The sequence below is a fragment of the Anabas testudineus genome, chromosome 23, assembly GCF_900324465.2.
Source record: "Anabas testudineus chromosome 23, fAnaTes1.2, whole genome shotgun sequence".
Lineage (NCBI taxonomy): Eukaryota > Metazoa > Chordata > Actinopteri > Anabantiformes > Anabantidae > Anabas > Anabas testudineus.
In genome coordinates this window covers 9,974,855-9,988,570 of record NC_046631.1, presented here as the reverse complement: position 1 = coordinate 9,988,570, position 13,716 = coordinate 9,974,855, and the positions used below count along the sequence as shown (strand labels likewise).

Below are 13,716 nucleotides of genomic sequence, written 5' to 3'. Positions count from 1 at the left end.
GGGCAACAATCTACCTTGACTAGTTGGGTTGAATGGAAAAAACACCGATAAACATAAAACTATACTAATTTCTGAGTAATAGAAATGCTAATTATTTATGAGCACTGGAGAATAAAAAACACTTCAGTGTTTGTTTGTTTTGTTTTTTTCATTTTATTATATTAACTGTAGTACAGAAAAAAGAGCAACAACTTCCCAGATATTGTGTAAACTTTAACGGCTTTTCTTGTTGTGCATCTTTATGTCCAGTGGAAAAGTTGGACACAAAATCACTTTCAGTTCAGCACCTTTACTTTCCCAACAGGTTCTAACAGCCAACATAGTAATACTGTAACATCTACAGTACTTCTTAATGTAACAAACATAACAAGTAAATCAATATAACAAGTATTTTATGGCAGTATACAAGTAAAACTATAGAACACACACAAAATTTGACAAATACTCCAACAAATTACTTGAATAATAACTAAAATGAGAAACCCCAACACAAAGCTAGTCATGCAGACAACTGTTATTTATTTGAGAAATTAAAATATTATTTTACTCCTACTTCTATTTTTGCTGTAGATTAATGGAGTAGTTTAAAAGAACAGAGACAATCTAGTTATTTGGCTGGTAAAAAGGGAAGTGGGAGAAGAATCAAAGCACTAAATTCACTGGGAAAAGAGCTACCTCCTGTTTTGCATATGTAAAAATTTAGTTAACTATATGTAGCTAACCATAACGTATCTTAAAGTATAAGAGATAAATGAATAATTTGTTATATGTAAAGATAAGACTCTCTACTAATTGTATTTTCATATATAGACTTAATTTATATTATATTTTTCCCCAAAGTACTTTCTCCAAAATAACAGGAGTTTGACTATAAGCAGATTTACAATGTGTTTTCGCAATTAGGTTCAGAAATATTTAACTCTAACACTGGTTTTCCGGTCTGAATCTGTGAATATTGACAGGAGAGAATACCGTAGAGCACTTGAACTGTTGATGACAACAGCACAGTGCCTTCACTGCCAAATGTAGTGATGAAAACTACATTTATATAACACTAAAGGTAGTTCGCATTTGTACTGTACCTACTTAGCATCCGCTTTATCTATAAGCAAGAAAACTCCTTAGACTGCATGGGCCAAAGTTTGGTTTTAATTGGAAGTGAGTGAGTCCTGAGCTGTGTCCTGAGGAGGGTTTCCTGTTGGCGGGCTGCTGCTGAACACCAGCTTTCTTATGATATCTGCGTAGAAAGGTCCATAGACAGTCTTGTTGTAGTTGACCAATGAGATGAATTTTGCTCCCATCAGCGCAAGTTCAGGCTTGATTGAAGTCAAGCCAGCTGGTACCTGTTCAAATCTGGCCTGTGGTTTAGGATCGCAGATTAGCACCTTGAAGTACTGCTGCACACGATCCTCTGCACAGAAATAAAGAAAATGAGAAGTGAGAAAATTTCTGGGGTGATTTCTGTTTTCATTATCACCTCCATTCCTGAGTAAAAAAGTAATTGTTATACTCTTAATACTCACACTAATGTTTATGTTTCTTATTGAGTAGTAAAAAAAGATTTCTTATGGTACAGTTTTTGAGACACAGTCACTTGTGCTCTTACCAACTAGAGTGCGAATGGGATTTTCTATCTGCGTGATGCTGCAGATCTGGCCTGTGAGGGTGGCCTGAAGTGCTGGGGTCAGTGCAGGGTAGTTCCTCTCTGTTAAAGACTTGTTGAGCTCACAGCAAATCTGCGCACTGACACCCTCTAGTGCCTCCTCTAGGTTAAAGTCACTAAAGTTGAAGGAGAGAAGAGATCTGGTGTGAGGTATTTCATGTGACAGTAGATAACCTGTTATAGTTTTATAGTTTTATTTTAAATACAGTGGACATCAATAGAAAGACAAGTGGACTGACGGGCTGTGCATCCCATCCAGCAGCACACTGGTCATCCGCTTTAGGCGTTCAGACAGGGAGGGCAGGCCCTGGATAGCTCCTCCGATGGTGCTGTAGACAATGAGGAGCACCTCATTCACTGCCTGACACTGTTGGAGCTTCCACTGAATCTCTCGCAGGCGTATCTCATCTGTCATCCAGGTCTAAAGAGAACCAAGAACATGGCTTGAATGAATAGCTTGATATTTAGAAAAATACACTTATTGGCCTTTTTGATGAGAGTTAGAACATAAGTTTGATACCACTGTCAATGTATAAATATGAAGCTACAGCTAACAGTAGCCAAAAGGTCCACAAAAAGAGAAAGAAATACATACAGCACATACCCATTAGTAAAAGCACAAATTGCCAAGTAGTGATGAATATGAATCTCTGCACATAGTAACACAGAGCTAACAAATTCATACTCTCTCTTACAAACACACATTCAACATAAACTTACCTCAGGCAATGGGCTTTTCTCATAATCCCACATAAGGATGCGGATGAAAGCAGCGTTAAGGACTTGGAAGGGTCCCGGCACAACTCGTCCCTTCGCCTCACTGTTAGTTTGTTGTGTGGGGATGGCTGCTGACCACATTTCATCCACTACTGATTTTATCCAGGAGATGGTGTGGTCCAAAGCACCTGAACAAGGTTCATTAAGAGTATTTGTGTGTTTTCTTTGACTGAATACATTCAGTAAATAGCTGGTAACAGAAACAAAAAAAACAAAGCTATGCTTAAAATGTTTTTGTCGTTCACTTACTAGGCGTTTTTTCAAGTAAGCGCTGAAACTTTGCTCTTTCATAGTCAACACTCTGTCTCTGCAGCACAGGTCGCAGATTGTCGATTGTAAAGTTGACCATGTCCGCCTTCATCAAGTCCAGCACACGGAATATCTCCCTAGTAGCGTGTAGAGAAAAGTAAGATACTGTGATGAACCGCTTATAATACAGCAGATTATAAACAAACGTTTTAAATGCTTTAAACCCCAAGTGTGAATAGTGACATTACCTGAACAATGTCACTATGTTATCTGTACTTTCTCGCAGCTTCTTGATTTCATCATCCCTCACTGGTGCGCACAGCTTGCCCATAGTGGTGATAATATAAGAAGCAAGCCCCTGAATATCTACAGCATCGTTGTCAGCCTGCTGACGAATCAGGTCCATGTCAAGCACCTCCAGGACCTGGGTCCTCATTCGATTGGCTCCTGGATTAAGGAATGACAGTAAGATCTGTCGAAAAAAGCAAATTATCGTCACTTATAAAAACATTGCTTATAACTTCATTACCTTAGTGTTGCTTCTTTTGTTGCTGCCATTGTCATTATGTGTTGATGGGGATATTTATGCAATATGAAGATAAAAAGGGTCTTTAATAATATGAGAACTGTTATACAGATCATGCAAATATGCAGTAAACACCAAGAAAGTCATATCAATAAAGCCACTTCCACATATTTAGTGAAGCCTTAAACCTCAGATTGTGTGAGCTCACCTCTCGGATCTCCTCCAATAGTCTGATGGCTTGCCCGTACTCAGGAGGGTCATCATTCAGCTCTGACTCCAAGATGTCCCAGAAAGCCTTGTGGACATTATCTCTAACTGCCTTCCATAAACTGAAAAAAGAGAAATAATTTAGTTTAGATGAGTATATTCTCTGTCAAGACTAATGACCAGAGCTGTGAAGTACTAAATAATTTAAGAAAAAAAAGATATTTGTTGATCTTCAAAAATGATTTTGTACTGAAAGAAATACTGTGTTGTCATAAATCACTATAGTGTACTAGTGTTGTTTATCTTATCCGCTCTCCTCACTCTTTCACTAAAGTAATTATTTTCTTCTTTTTTCTGTCTTCCCCTGATTTCTCTTTTTCTCTGCCCTCTCCACTCTCCTGTTGCTCAGGCTTTGCTAAAGATGGACAGAGAAAGACAGATGTCAATGAATACAGTGGAAAAGTATAAGTGTGAAGCTCTAATTGCTTCTTATTTGTCTATTGTGAGAGAAAACTAAAAAGACTCAATCCAGATCCAAAAATATAAATTTAATTAAGAGTTCGGCTTCTTGTTGACACTGTGATGTTCTACTGTATACTTTATACAAAGCACAAATTTCTCTGTGATCACCAAATACTACTTATTCCATCTAGCAAGACAAGTCTCTACAAATGGGACTAATGATGGAGTCCAATCCAATATTCTGTATATTTAGTAATAATTACTTTGTAAGAAAAATATTATTATAAATGTTATAAAGACTTCAGGACACTAAAAAAACAGCACCTGTGGCATTTAGGACAAGCTAGTGACAAGACAATCTTGCTGGTTTACATTTTTATAAAATCCTTACCTGGCAAACAGGTATTTCGGGCCATTAAATTACTTAAAACTATGACCGAAATGTAGCGTAACACAGACTTTGAAGAAAGTTTTATACAGCTGGTGTACCTGTCCTGAGGTAGGCTGTCTGGCTCTAGATGGAAGTTGGGATTCACAATGATCTCGTGGGCAAAGCTAAGATTGGACAGGTCTCTGGCAGACTCCATGACTTCATCTAAGGTTAAGGTTTTGGGTGGACTCGCTGTGGGAAGCAAATATTGAACAAACTATGTAAATAGACAAATAACAACTGAAACAAAGAAGCTAGAGCATATATTAGTTAGTTAGAGCCTTAACTGAGAAATGAAAAATAAAAAGCTGAATAACATAGGGTGTCTGGTGAGGCTATACAGAGACCTGAAAAAGGGGTAAAAGGGAAAACTCACAACAGGGTGTACAATGCTTGCTCGAACAGTCGCTAGTGAAGCTTTCACGCAAGCTGTCCAGGTCACTGGTCGACGTCATGCTGTCACAACGTTCTGACGACGACTCCACATCACTGGTTTGGTCCTCACCACTGGATGTGGAGGTGGGTCGCTCGTCGTTTAGAGGCATCTTGGGTTAAAGCTGCACAACAAAAGTTGATAATATGCATTTTTCAGGAAGCCACTGGTGAAGTTTGGTTACCCCAAGCCAATTAGAATAAATTTGATAGCAAGAGGTTTATAATTTCGATGCAAAATGTATTTCTCCTTTTGTTTGGAAGTTGGCATCAAGTTTAAAAAGTTTAAACAGTAAATAAAAAGTAAATAAATAAATATTGCCTTAGCTCAACTTAGCCTCAACTGCTTGAGGCAGTAAGAGTGTATGACAGTCAGTGAGAGCGCATAAATTTTTAACCACAGCTATAGTTGCTGTTGCCAAGGCTGTTAACAGAAACATCAGACACTAAATAAAACAGCTGGCAGGCTAGTAACCAGGGAAACAGAGTTTCAACATCAACACATTGATGGAAAATTAAGTAACTGGGGGAAAAGAAATAACACTTAATGATTAAATGTGTGTTTATTGCCACAGTAGTTGCTACTACTATACAACCAGAACCAATTTTCACAACTAGGTTTAAATAAAAGCCGTTCCATGACTATGAAAGGGACACTGAATAAGGTCTATATGAGAATCAATTGTGTCTCCAGGGCAACGTGGGCAGCAGAGGGCTTCTGAACCGTCAACAAGATCCTGTTACAACCGTCCCTGCGTTGTCAGTTGTCCACACAAACAATACACATTATAAAAAAGAAAAGTTTGTTTAGTGAGTCAAAGGAAGCTAAACAGAACTAAAAGAAATATAAACTTTAAGTTAAGTAGGTATTATTAAACAAACAGAAATAAATAACCACACTAAACTAATTATAAAATACAAAATTATATCTTGATTACTGTAACATTAAGCAGGCCTCTCTAATATTATCTGAGACATGTAGTGCTGTCAGTGTAACCCTTGGGTGTTCCTTTCCCTGGTCTCAGTTATCTGCTGCCAAAAATGAATGCACACTCCCTCGCTGCTCTTTTGGTTTAAAGATAGCTCATGGGGTGAGGAGGACGAGTGTGAGAGTGTGACTTACATGTACCTCTGCTGTGCCCAAAGCTCCTTCATTACATTATCTGCTAGACTTGACAGCTAGGGCAAAGCAACGCAGTAGGCCAATTTTTAGAGATTATCTAGATGGGATGGGCTTGATGGGAGCGTTGCAGTCCAGAAAACTGATTACGGATTAGGTCTGCTCCGTCATCCGCTGTTCATTATGAGAAATCCTCTTTAAGTAGTCTGAATGTTAGGTGGAATATAAAGCAGTATGCTGTTACAACACACACTGCAAATATAACATATCTACAAGAATATCTAGAACTTACACAGATGTTTTGGATGAATGGTGTATGAGCAGAAACGTGAGAACATACATAGAGTACAGGTGAGTGTTACAGTATCTCCTGCAGAAACAAAGACAGGCTGCTGGGGTCGAGATTTGACTGCAGTATAATGTAAACAAAGAAATGGTTCAGGGAGGCTGGGCTAAAAAGGGGCGACTCTTGTTATTGGCTGCAGCTGCTTGTCTCTCATGCCTTCATGGAAAATCTTTGGTTGCTGTGCACATGGATGAAAAAAATATCCACACACGCGTAAGAAGTGGGTACACGTGATCGCAGCTATAGACCAAAACAAGAACCCCATGCACATTTCAAATATAGCATTTACATGTCCACGACCATTACAGAAGCTAAAAGAGAGGAAGTACGACCAAACGCATTTGGCTTTTACTGTCAAATTCATTGTTGTTTACATTGTGGCAGCGTCTTGACCAAACACTCTGACTCAAACAGCAGAATATATATTATGATTTTGATTAACTTCACATATTAGCTTTACTATAGGGTTGACATTGGTGTTGACACCTTAAGCTAGCTGTCAACTTCTTGAAATCTTCGACCCAAGTTTCCGCTCCACAACAAAGCTAAACATTAGCTTCACAATTGTCACAAGAACATTAAACGGAGCAAAATGTGATAAAGAAAAAGTGTCTTTTACCTTATCCAAGTCTCCGAAAAGAGAGACTTTGACCCCAGAACTAGCTCGGCTGTGAAGACTCGCCGTCGTCTTGTGCTGTTTGTCTCTGTTTAAAGGTCCTTCGTCCCCCAGCTGGCTCCGAGCACAAAAAGGCGAAACTATGTCACACACAGGGGTGTTCAACGGCCCAGCTAAGGCATACACAAAGTCATTGCTTATGAATCAACATGTTTTCTACAGAATATATATAAATTTGACAAATCAAAATCAAAATGTATAGACTGTGTGAATAAAAAGCATTTTAAAACAACAATGTACAGTACTGTGCCACCCTTTGTTGTAATGGTACGCCCCGGCTTGCTTCACGTGGGACGTCTTTGTTTACGGATGTGACCTCAGTGTTCCTAGGACTGTGTGTATGTGTCTGTACTATAACTATTATTTAACAATGATTTACTACTACTACTAATAATAATAATAACAACAATAATAATAATAGGTTTTCAAGAGAAACTGTGTTAAAATAAAATATTACTTAAAGTGTCTACTAGTCACTTTTAAGTCATCAGTGTGTCAGTGTTTCATTTTTCACAATACCTGAACTCTAAAATCAGCTAAATTGGAAGTAAGCACTAACTATTTAATTAAGGTTATTTAACTTATATTGTTATATGTTTTCATTACTTAATTGCTTTTCAGACTGTGACATGTCAAAGTGCTTTGAGTTATAAAGGAATATGTTATAATTATTGACAGGTTTATACCTGTCAATAAAACATCTACTGTACGACAGCTAACAATGATTTCCCCAAGAGTATCAATAAAGTATATATTTCATTTTATTAGGTCTGTTACAGACAGGGGTTTTTGGATGACCAACTTATGCTGGACAGAAAGTTCAGAAAGAAAAAAAAAGGTTTTAAAATACAAACAAAACAACAATACAACAACAAGTAGCAAAGAAGAGTGACCAGAGATGCAAAAACTATGATTCGAGGTAACAACCCTTACAAAATTGGGATAAAGCAACAACATAAAATCACTGCTTAAATACAGGCGTGAAACTCACAGAATAAATGCAAAGTCCATAGATCAAGGGGAGAAACAAACGAACTGGAAGACAAATGGGCTGTAAGCCTGTGGAAACAAACTAAATTGCAAAAATTAACAAAGTGGTGAAATTATGTGAACTGAGGAGAGCTTAGGAAAGGAGGCTGGTCCACAGGTGAAACCTCTCTGGTGAGCAGAGGGAGTAAACAGGAGAAGCTGATTATAGTAATTGTAAAAAGGAGACAGACAGAGAGGGCAGGGACAGAAAAATAAACTAGCAGGGGCAAGACAAAGCAGGACTTGTATCGATGTCACACATTATGTGTGTCTGTGTGAATGCCAGAAACCTGGGCTATCACAAGAGGTCCAGTTTCATAATAATATAAAAATTTAAATAGTCATAGTCAGAGTTATGAAGATTTTAATTGCTGTTATGCAGCGGGCCACTAGATGGTATCAAAGTCTAAGCTATGTGCCAAACCAAAGAAACACGGGATGCTTCGCTTGTGGATAAAAATATGGCACTAATATCTTTAAATAACCAAAACTATTTTTGACAGTCATAAAATATGGTAACAATACATTTGACCTATTAAGCATTTTAAATTATTGTAAATATTTTTAATATCAGAGAGCATGACAGTCTATTGCAGTCTTAAATTAAAATTACTTCCATTGTTTTATAGGAATCTTAGATATATAGGCCCAAAGGAATATAGTTCCTGTAGAGGGCAGCGGTGTGTTGATGCCATTTTCAAAGAAGAAGAAGAAGAAGAAGAAGAAGAAGAAGAAGAGAATGATTACGTCACGGAGAGAGGTCGTGATGGCGGTTGATTTGACTCCTCGGTTCAGACGACTGAACAGTCAAACAAGAAGTTTTCGTGAAAATGTACAACATGGTAAGTTCTGATTATTAACACAAAGCAATCGTCAATTAGTTAAGGTTCCTTCATCTCATTGTAGCTACACAAACAAAGATCTTTAACGTTAAATTAATCTAAGGCGCTGGAGGGCATCGACCGATCATTAACTTGTTATGTTAGCATAGCCTCGATCGAGCCGAGACCTTATAAACACACTGTTAACACTTCATAACAACTTAAAATCGTTGTTCAATAACGTTATAACGAGCGGTTAAACATTCAAGTATTAAATAACAACCAGCTAAAATAGTAAGATGTTACTTTAACTATGATCATGTAGGATTAAATGTTCCTAAAATTCACTTGTACGCCTTCTTTCTTCTACTCTATGAAATAGAATAAGAAAACCTCAGATAATGATCAATCATTAGAGTTTCTCATAATGATCTAATTTATCCCAAGTTCAAGACGTTTCATTGCTTTTCCCTTTTAGTTATAAGTTGTTAGATGCCTGATTTCATGCAAAGTTAGTTCTTATTGTTCACTCTTAATTTGAGACGCAACATATCTATCAGCTGTATAACTGTAATTACATTACATGTCAAGGTATGTCAATGAGTTTGTCCAGCCATATTGAAAACTCATTGTACTTACCCTATGTCTCCTAATAGTGTTCACAGGGCCTTTTGGGGCTACCCAGCTGTGGCACAACATCATCCGGGCCCTGCAAACCCAGGTAGAGGTTCGCCGCTGCAGAAGGCATCTACGTGTTCATAATGAATGTTTTACAGGCTCAGATGCTGTGGACGCCGTCCTCAGTTATTTGATGCAGAATGTGGTGTTTTGCACAAGTGAAGTTTCTCGCCTCAAAGCTGCACGACTCTGCCAGGCTCTGATGGAGGCTAAGGTGTTTGAACCGGTGGGCACGAAGCTGTTTCGCAGAGACAAAGAGGTGACTTTTGAAGACAGCAGCTGTAGCCTTTACCACTTTCTGGAGTATAAAGTGTTGCCAGGCTCTTCTGTGGAGGACTGCAGTAGTGACACTGAAAACATGCCATCTGAGGAGCTGGAAATAAAGAGGAAGAAGAGCTCCAGGTTAGTTTACAGTTACAGTAGTTCCTCACCAGTTTTATCTACTATGGAAGGCATGTTGCAAAATACAGTAATTGTGCACCGATGTCTATTCACATGAAAATCTGTGCAAGAAATTACAGTGATTTAATGTTGATATCATTGTATGTGTAAAACTCTGGTTAATTGTCTTTAATGTTGTCTTTATCAGGTCTTAAATACAACATTACATTTAAGAGAAAAACCATCTGTATGCTTTACTGTTTTAGCCATATTACTAAGGGTTTCTTACACATATATAAACCTCCTAAACTAATGCAATTTTTACCTGTTTTTTTGGTAATCATAAAAATCATTCTCATTGTTCTACAGGTTGAATGAACAGAGAACAATTTCCAATCCTCTTGCTGTTGGAACATCAGATAGAAGGGTTGAGAGGCTGCTGAAGACCATCAATCTGCAGCCCTCCCTGTCTATGTCTTTAAGCACAACCCCAACTTCGTCCACTTTTCTGTCCAAGTCTGGTAAGGCTGATCTGTTCTGTCAGTATTGCTTATATGCAAGAGACCAGCATTTTCAAGTAATTACATTGGATAGATGTTACTCTGGAAACTTAGAACCATGTTCTTTCCTTCTCAGTGGTAGATGAGGTTTGGAAACAGCAGACACTGCTGCAGCTGCTGCAGATAGTGGAGTTGCCCATGCTGGACTGCATCCTGACCTCTCCTGCCAGGTTTCAGTCTCAGCCATTTAGAGGATCTCTTGCCAACCAGGACCTGGTTATCTCTAATAGATGCCTGGAGAGAGAGCTGCCCGACACTCTTCACTTGCCACAGTCAGTGCTCAGATTAATACTTAAAATGTATTTGCAAAACTTAGAACAGATCAATAAAGTCTTGAGTAAATATCAATGTTAGGCCATGTACTCCACTTTCTCTTTAGTGACAGTAAAGTGAACTTGTGCTATGTTTGGGAACTCTTTTCTAAGCTTGGATGGGTGGCTGTCGGCAGCAGCAGACTGTTTGGAGCTCTTCCCTGACCAGCTGATCGTGGTTGCAGGGGAACAGCTTAGCCAACAAACCAGTGATGTCTCTCTAGAGAATAGTAATGCAGAGCAGATGGCAAACCAAAAGAGACAACTATTCGAGATAATTGCGAAGTACTACAGTGGACAGGAAAAAGCTCCGCTTCTTTCAGGGCGCTACCTGGACATACATGCTGCGATTCTAAATTTACTGGGTGAGACTTAAAATGGTTGTTTATGTTTGTGTGTGATCTTAAACACAAGACACTTGAGATTCTGACACGCCCCTCTACCCCTCTTCACCATATCTTTTTCCAGATGAAGGAAAAATGCAGGACGCAATAACAGCATCTCAATTGTCTTTGCGGCTACTGGAGACAAGTGTGAGAGATGAACTACGGAGACTACTGGCTTTCATGGCAACAGCAGCTCACCTAGATGCCTGTCGTCTTCAGAGACAGGTAGCTCATTATTCTTATTCCCCAGTTCACATCATCAACTCCAAAAAAGTTTATATACAAACTGAATTAAAGTCATATTGTACAGTTTTAACCAAGGATACCTTAGCAGTTAATGAGGAAATAATCTGTCACTGACATCTGTGGTATTTGTTTCAGACTGATAACAGGACCTTGGTATGCCGCACTTTTCAGAAAGCAATTGTTCAAAATCACGAACTGACTCGATCCCAAAGTGAAATTCTGGTACTGTTTCTTATGGACAATCACTCGGAGCTCTTCAAGGTACATGTTTGTTCCGTCAGAATTGTATTGCGATTTAGGTTTCATAACCATGCATTCTTAAAGACACTGTAGGAGCAAATATTATATAGTGGCAGGAAAAAGTAAATGAACCTTTTGGAATTTCATCTGGAATATACTTTGTGTTAAGTTTGTTATGTCCCAAAGATAGAGAGTTGACGATGTATAGCCACAATTATCTGTTAGCAGGTAAATTTTGAGCTCATTGTTTCCTTTCTCTTTCCTTCTATATTGAATAGACTCCTGCATCCCTTATTGAAGCTGTGAGGAGAAAACTGAGGACTATGCAGCAAGGCAAAGACCCTGATTCCATTGCCAGTACGTTAAATGCAATTTCAATAACTTATGCACACACTAGCTAACATTGTACATATTCAGAACCCTTTACATTTTTATGTACAATATAGAACTGTGCATAGAAACACAATAATATCCGTTTAAGCCCATAATCTATTGCACAACATCCTATTTAAACATATTTCAGCCCCAAAACGATGGCAACGAAGGTTGTGCAATCCTCAACAACTATGAGATAGTAAGCAGATAGAAGCATGCAAATATCTAAGTATTTCTGCTCTAATAATTATTGACTTGTTCAGTTGATGTGTGCATGCTTCAGTCATACACAAATGTTTCTCTTCCTTGCTGCGTCTTGCAGCATTCACCTTCTGCCAGCAGGTCACACCCCAGGAGTACGAGGATCAGCGGGAGGCTACCACACTGGAGAGCCTCAAACAGCTTCTTCATGACATTTCCTTGAGTAAGAACATGTCTGTCAAGGAGAAGAGAAGACTGCTCAAAGAGTTTGAAAAGCATCACCCTGTGGTCTTCCTCCAGCATTTCTCCAGCACCTTCTGAAACATAAAACTGAAGGGTACAGTTTTGACTTCATAGTGCACTTCACAAAGCTTATTTTGTAACTTATTAAACATGCTGGGTTTGTAATTGTAGGTGTTTTAAAAACTGGCATAAATTCACACTTCCAATCCTTTCTTTTAATATTTAGTATGTTTAGTTATATTGACACGTTGTTAGTGCACATATTCCTCTAATAAATATACTGTAAATGGTGTCGCTGTAGCATGGTAGGGGTCTCCCCAAATTAATTTTAAGTCACAAGGGGCCTGAAATAATTGAGGTTTTATTAGTCAATATTTTGTTAAGTATTGATTGTTATATTATAGTTCTCACTGATGCATAGAACTGGGTATATTATCTAAGTGTCTATTTGTTAAAGGCATGGGCAACTGTAGTTATGACTGGTTTTGCACTAGTTCAGAAAGAAGTAACAGTTTAATTCTACTCTACACTTCTTTTATGTTGTGTAGATGTACAAAGTTTAACTAACTGCTTTGAGGCTGTAATTACTGAACATATATTGTACTGATTGATGTACTACTTGCAGATATGTGTAATTAGATAAAGTTTATGGGCTATTTACATTCTGTTGATTTGGGCTGTGGAAGTTGAATTATTGTTAACAGATGTAATGCTGTACCCTTTAGATGGTCAATAATATTTCTACATTTTGGGTGAAGCATCACTACAATAGTAGATAGTTTTACCAGTTGGACTATAGCATTATGTAGTGTGTTTATGGACAAATATTACATAAGCAACACTAATGTAACTGGATGAAGTAGTATGTTACTTGTTTTTGTTAGACACGAAGCATGAAATATCCTTTTCTGTGAAGAGTTTAACATGGAATTTAAATGAAATGGAAGCAGAAGGGCTAACATGTTGTGTTAGGCTAACTATAGCTCAGGTTAATATAGTGCCAGATCTTGGTCAAATTATTTTTAACTTGTTAGGATTTTACTTGAAATGTACACATTATGCTTTTTAATGGAAGAAGCATAATAAAGGTGACTCAGTAATTACTAATTTAATCTTTGGTTAAGTGTGGTGCCTTAGTTGGATTTCATTTTTTTTAATTGATTAAACCATGGTTTACAGTGAAATCTAATTTCAGTCAGCATCTTTTGTTCTTTGCAAACACTAAAATCATGTCAGAATGCACTTTATGATGCTGAAACATGCTTTAAACTGTGCTGACATAACATCTAATAAAAGTAACTGATCTCAAATTAAACGTTTCTGTTTATATTCTTCAAATTTATTGAATAGTTTTTTT

The 13,716-nt window shown here is 37.8% G+C and overlaps 2 protein-coding genes across 2 annotated transcripts; one reads left to right on the top strand and one right to left on the bottom strand.

Annotated features, from left to right (window-relative positions):
• Positions 1-127: 127 nt before the first annotated feature.
• On the bottom strand, positions 128-6,955 carry tcp11l2 (t-complex 11, testis-specific-like 2). The gene is made up of 10 exons (XM_026363403.1): positions 6,832-6,955; positions 4,691-4,871; positions 4,374-4,506; positions 3,424-3,544; positions 2,938-3,161; positions 2,690-2,826; positions 2,384-2,568; positions 1,903-2,084; positions 1,607-1,779; positions 128-1,411 (listed from the first exon to the last, which is right to left on the bottom strand). The coding sequence occupies exons 2-10, from the start codon at positions 4,857-4,859 to the stop codon at positions 1,149-1,151; spliced, it is 1,587 nt and encodes a 528-aa protein (XP_026219188.1). The 5' UTR covers positions 4,860-4,871; positions 6,832-6,955; the 3' UTR covers positions 128-1,148.
• Positions 6,956-8,677: 1,722 nt separating this feature from the next.
• Positions 8,678-13,657, top strand: depdc4 (DEP domain containing 4). Its single transcript, XM_026363402.1, has 9 exons — positions 8,678-8,759; positions 9,395-9,818; positions 10,167-10,318; positions 10,434-10,629; positions 10,783-11,033; positions 11,137-11,279; positions 11,436-11,561; positions 11,819-11,897; positions 12,238-13,657. Exons 1-9 carry the CDS (start codon positions 8,684-8,686, stop codon positions 12,435-12,437), a joined length of 1,647 nt encoding a protein of 548 aa, XP_026219187.1. The 5' UTR covers positions 8,678-8,683; the 3' UTR covers positions 12,438-13,657.
• The last annotated feature ends 59 nt before the right edge of the window (positions 13,658-13,716 follow it).

Excerpts from the sequence above, each read along its gene's own strand:
- depdc4 (XM_026363402.1), top strand. The coding sequence starts at position 8,684 with ATGGCGGTTGATTTGACTCCTCGGTTCAGACGACTGAACAGTCAAACA. Across the intron at positions 9,819-10,166 it reads AAGAGGAAGAAGAGCTCCAG|GTTGAATGAACAGAGAACAA; the intron begins GTTAGTTTACAG and ends ATTGTTCTACAG. Across the intron at positions 11,034-11,136 it reads TGCGATTCTAAATTTACTGG|ATGAAGGAAAAATGCAGGAC; the intron begins GTGAGACTTAAA and ends ATCTTTTTCCAG.
- tcp11l2 (XM_026363403.1), bottom strand. The coding sequence starts at position 4,859 with ATGCCTCTAAACGACGAGCGACCCACCTCCACATCCAGTGGTGAGGAC. Across the intron at positions 4,507-4,690 it reads CAAGCATTGTACACCCTGTT|CGAGTCCACCCAAAACCTTA; the intron begins GTGAGTTTTCCC and ends TGCTTCCCACAG. Across the intron at positions 2,085-2,383 it reads AGAAAAGCCCATTGCCTGAG|ACCTGGATGACAGATGAGAT; the intron begins GTAAGTTTATGT and ends GGTTCTCTTTAG.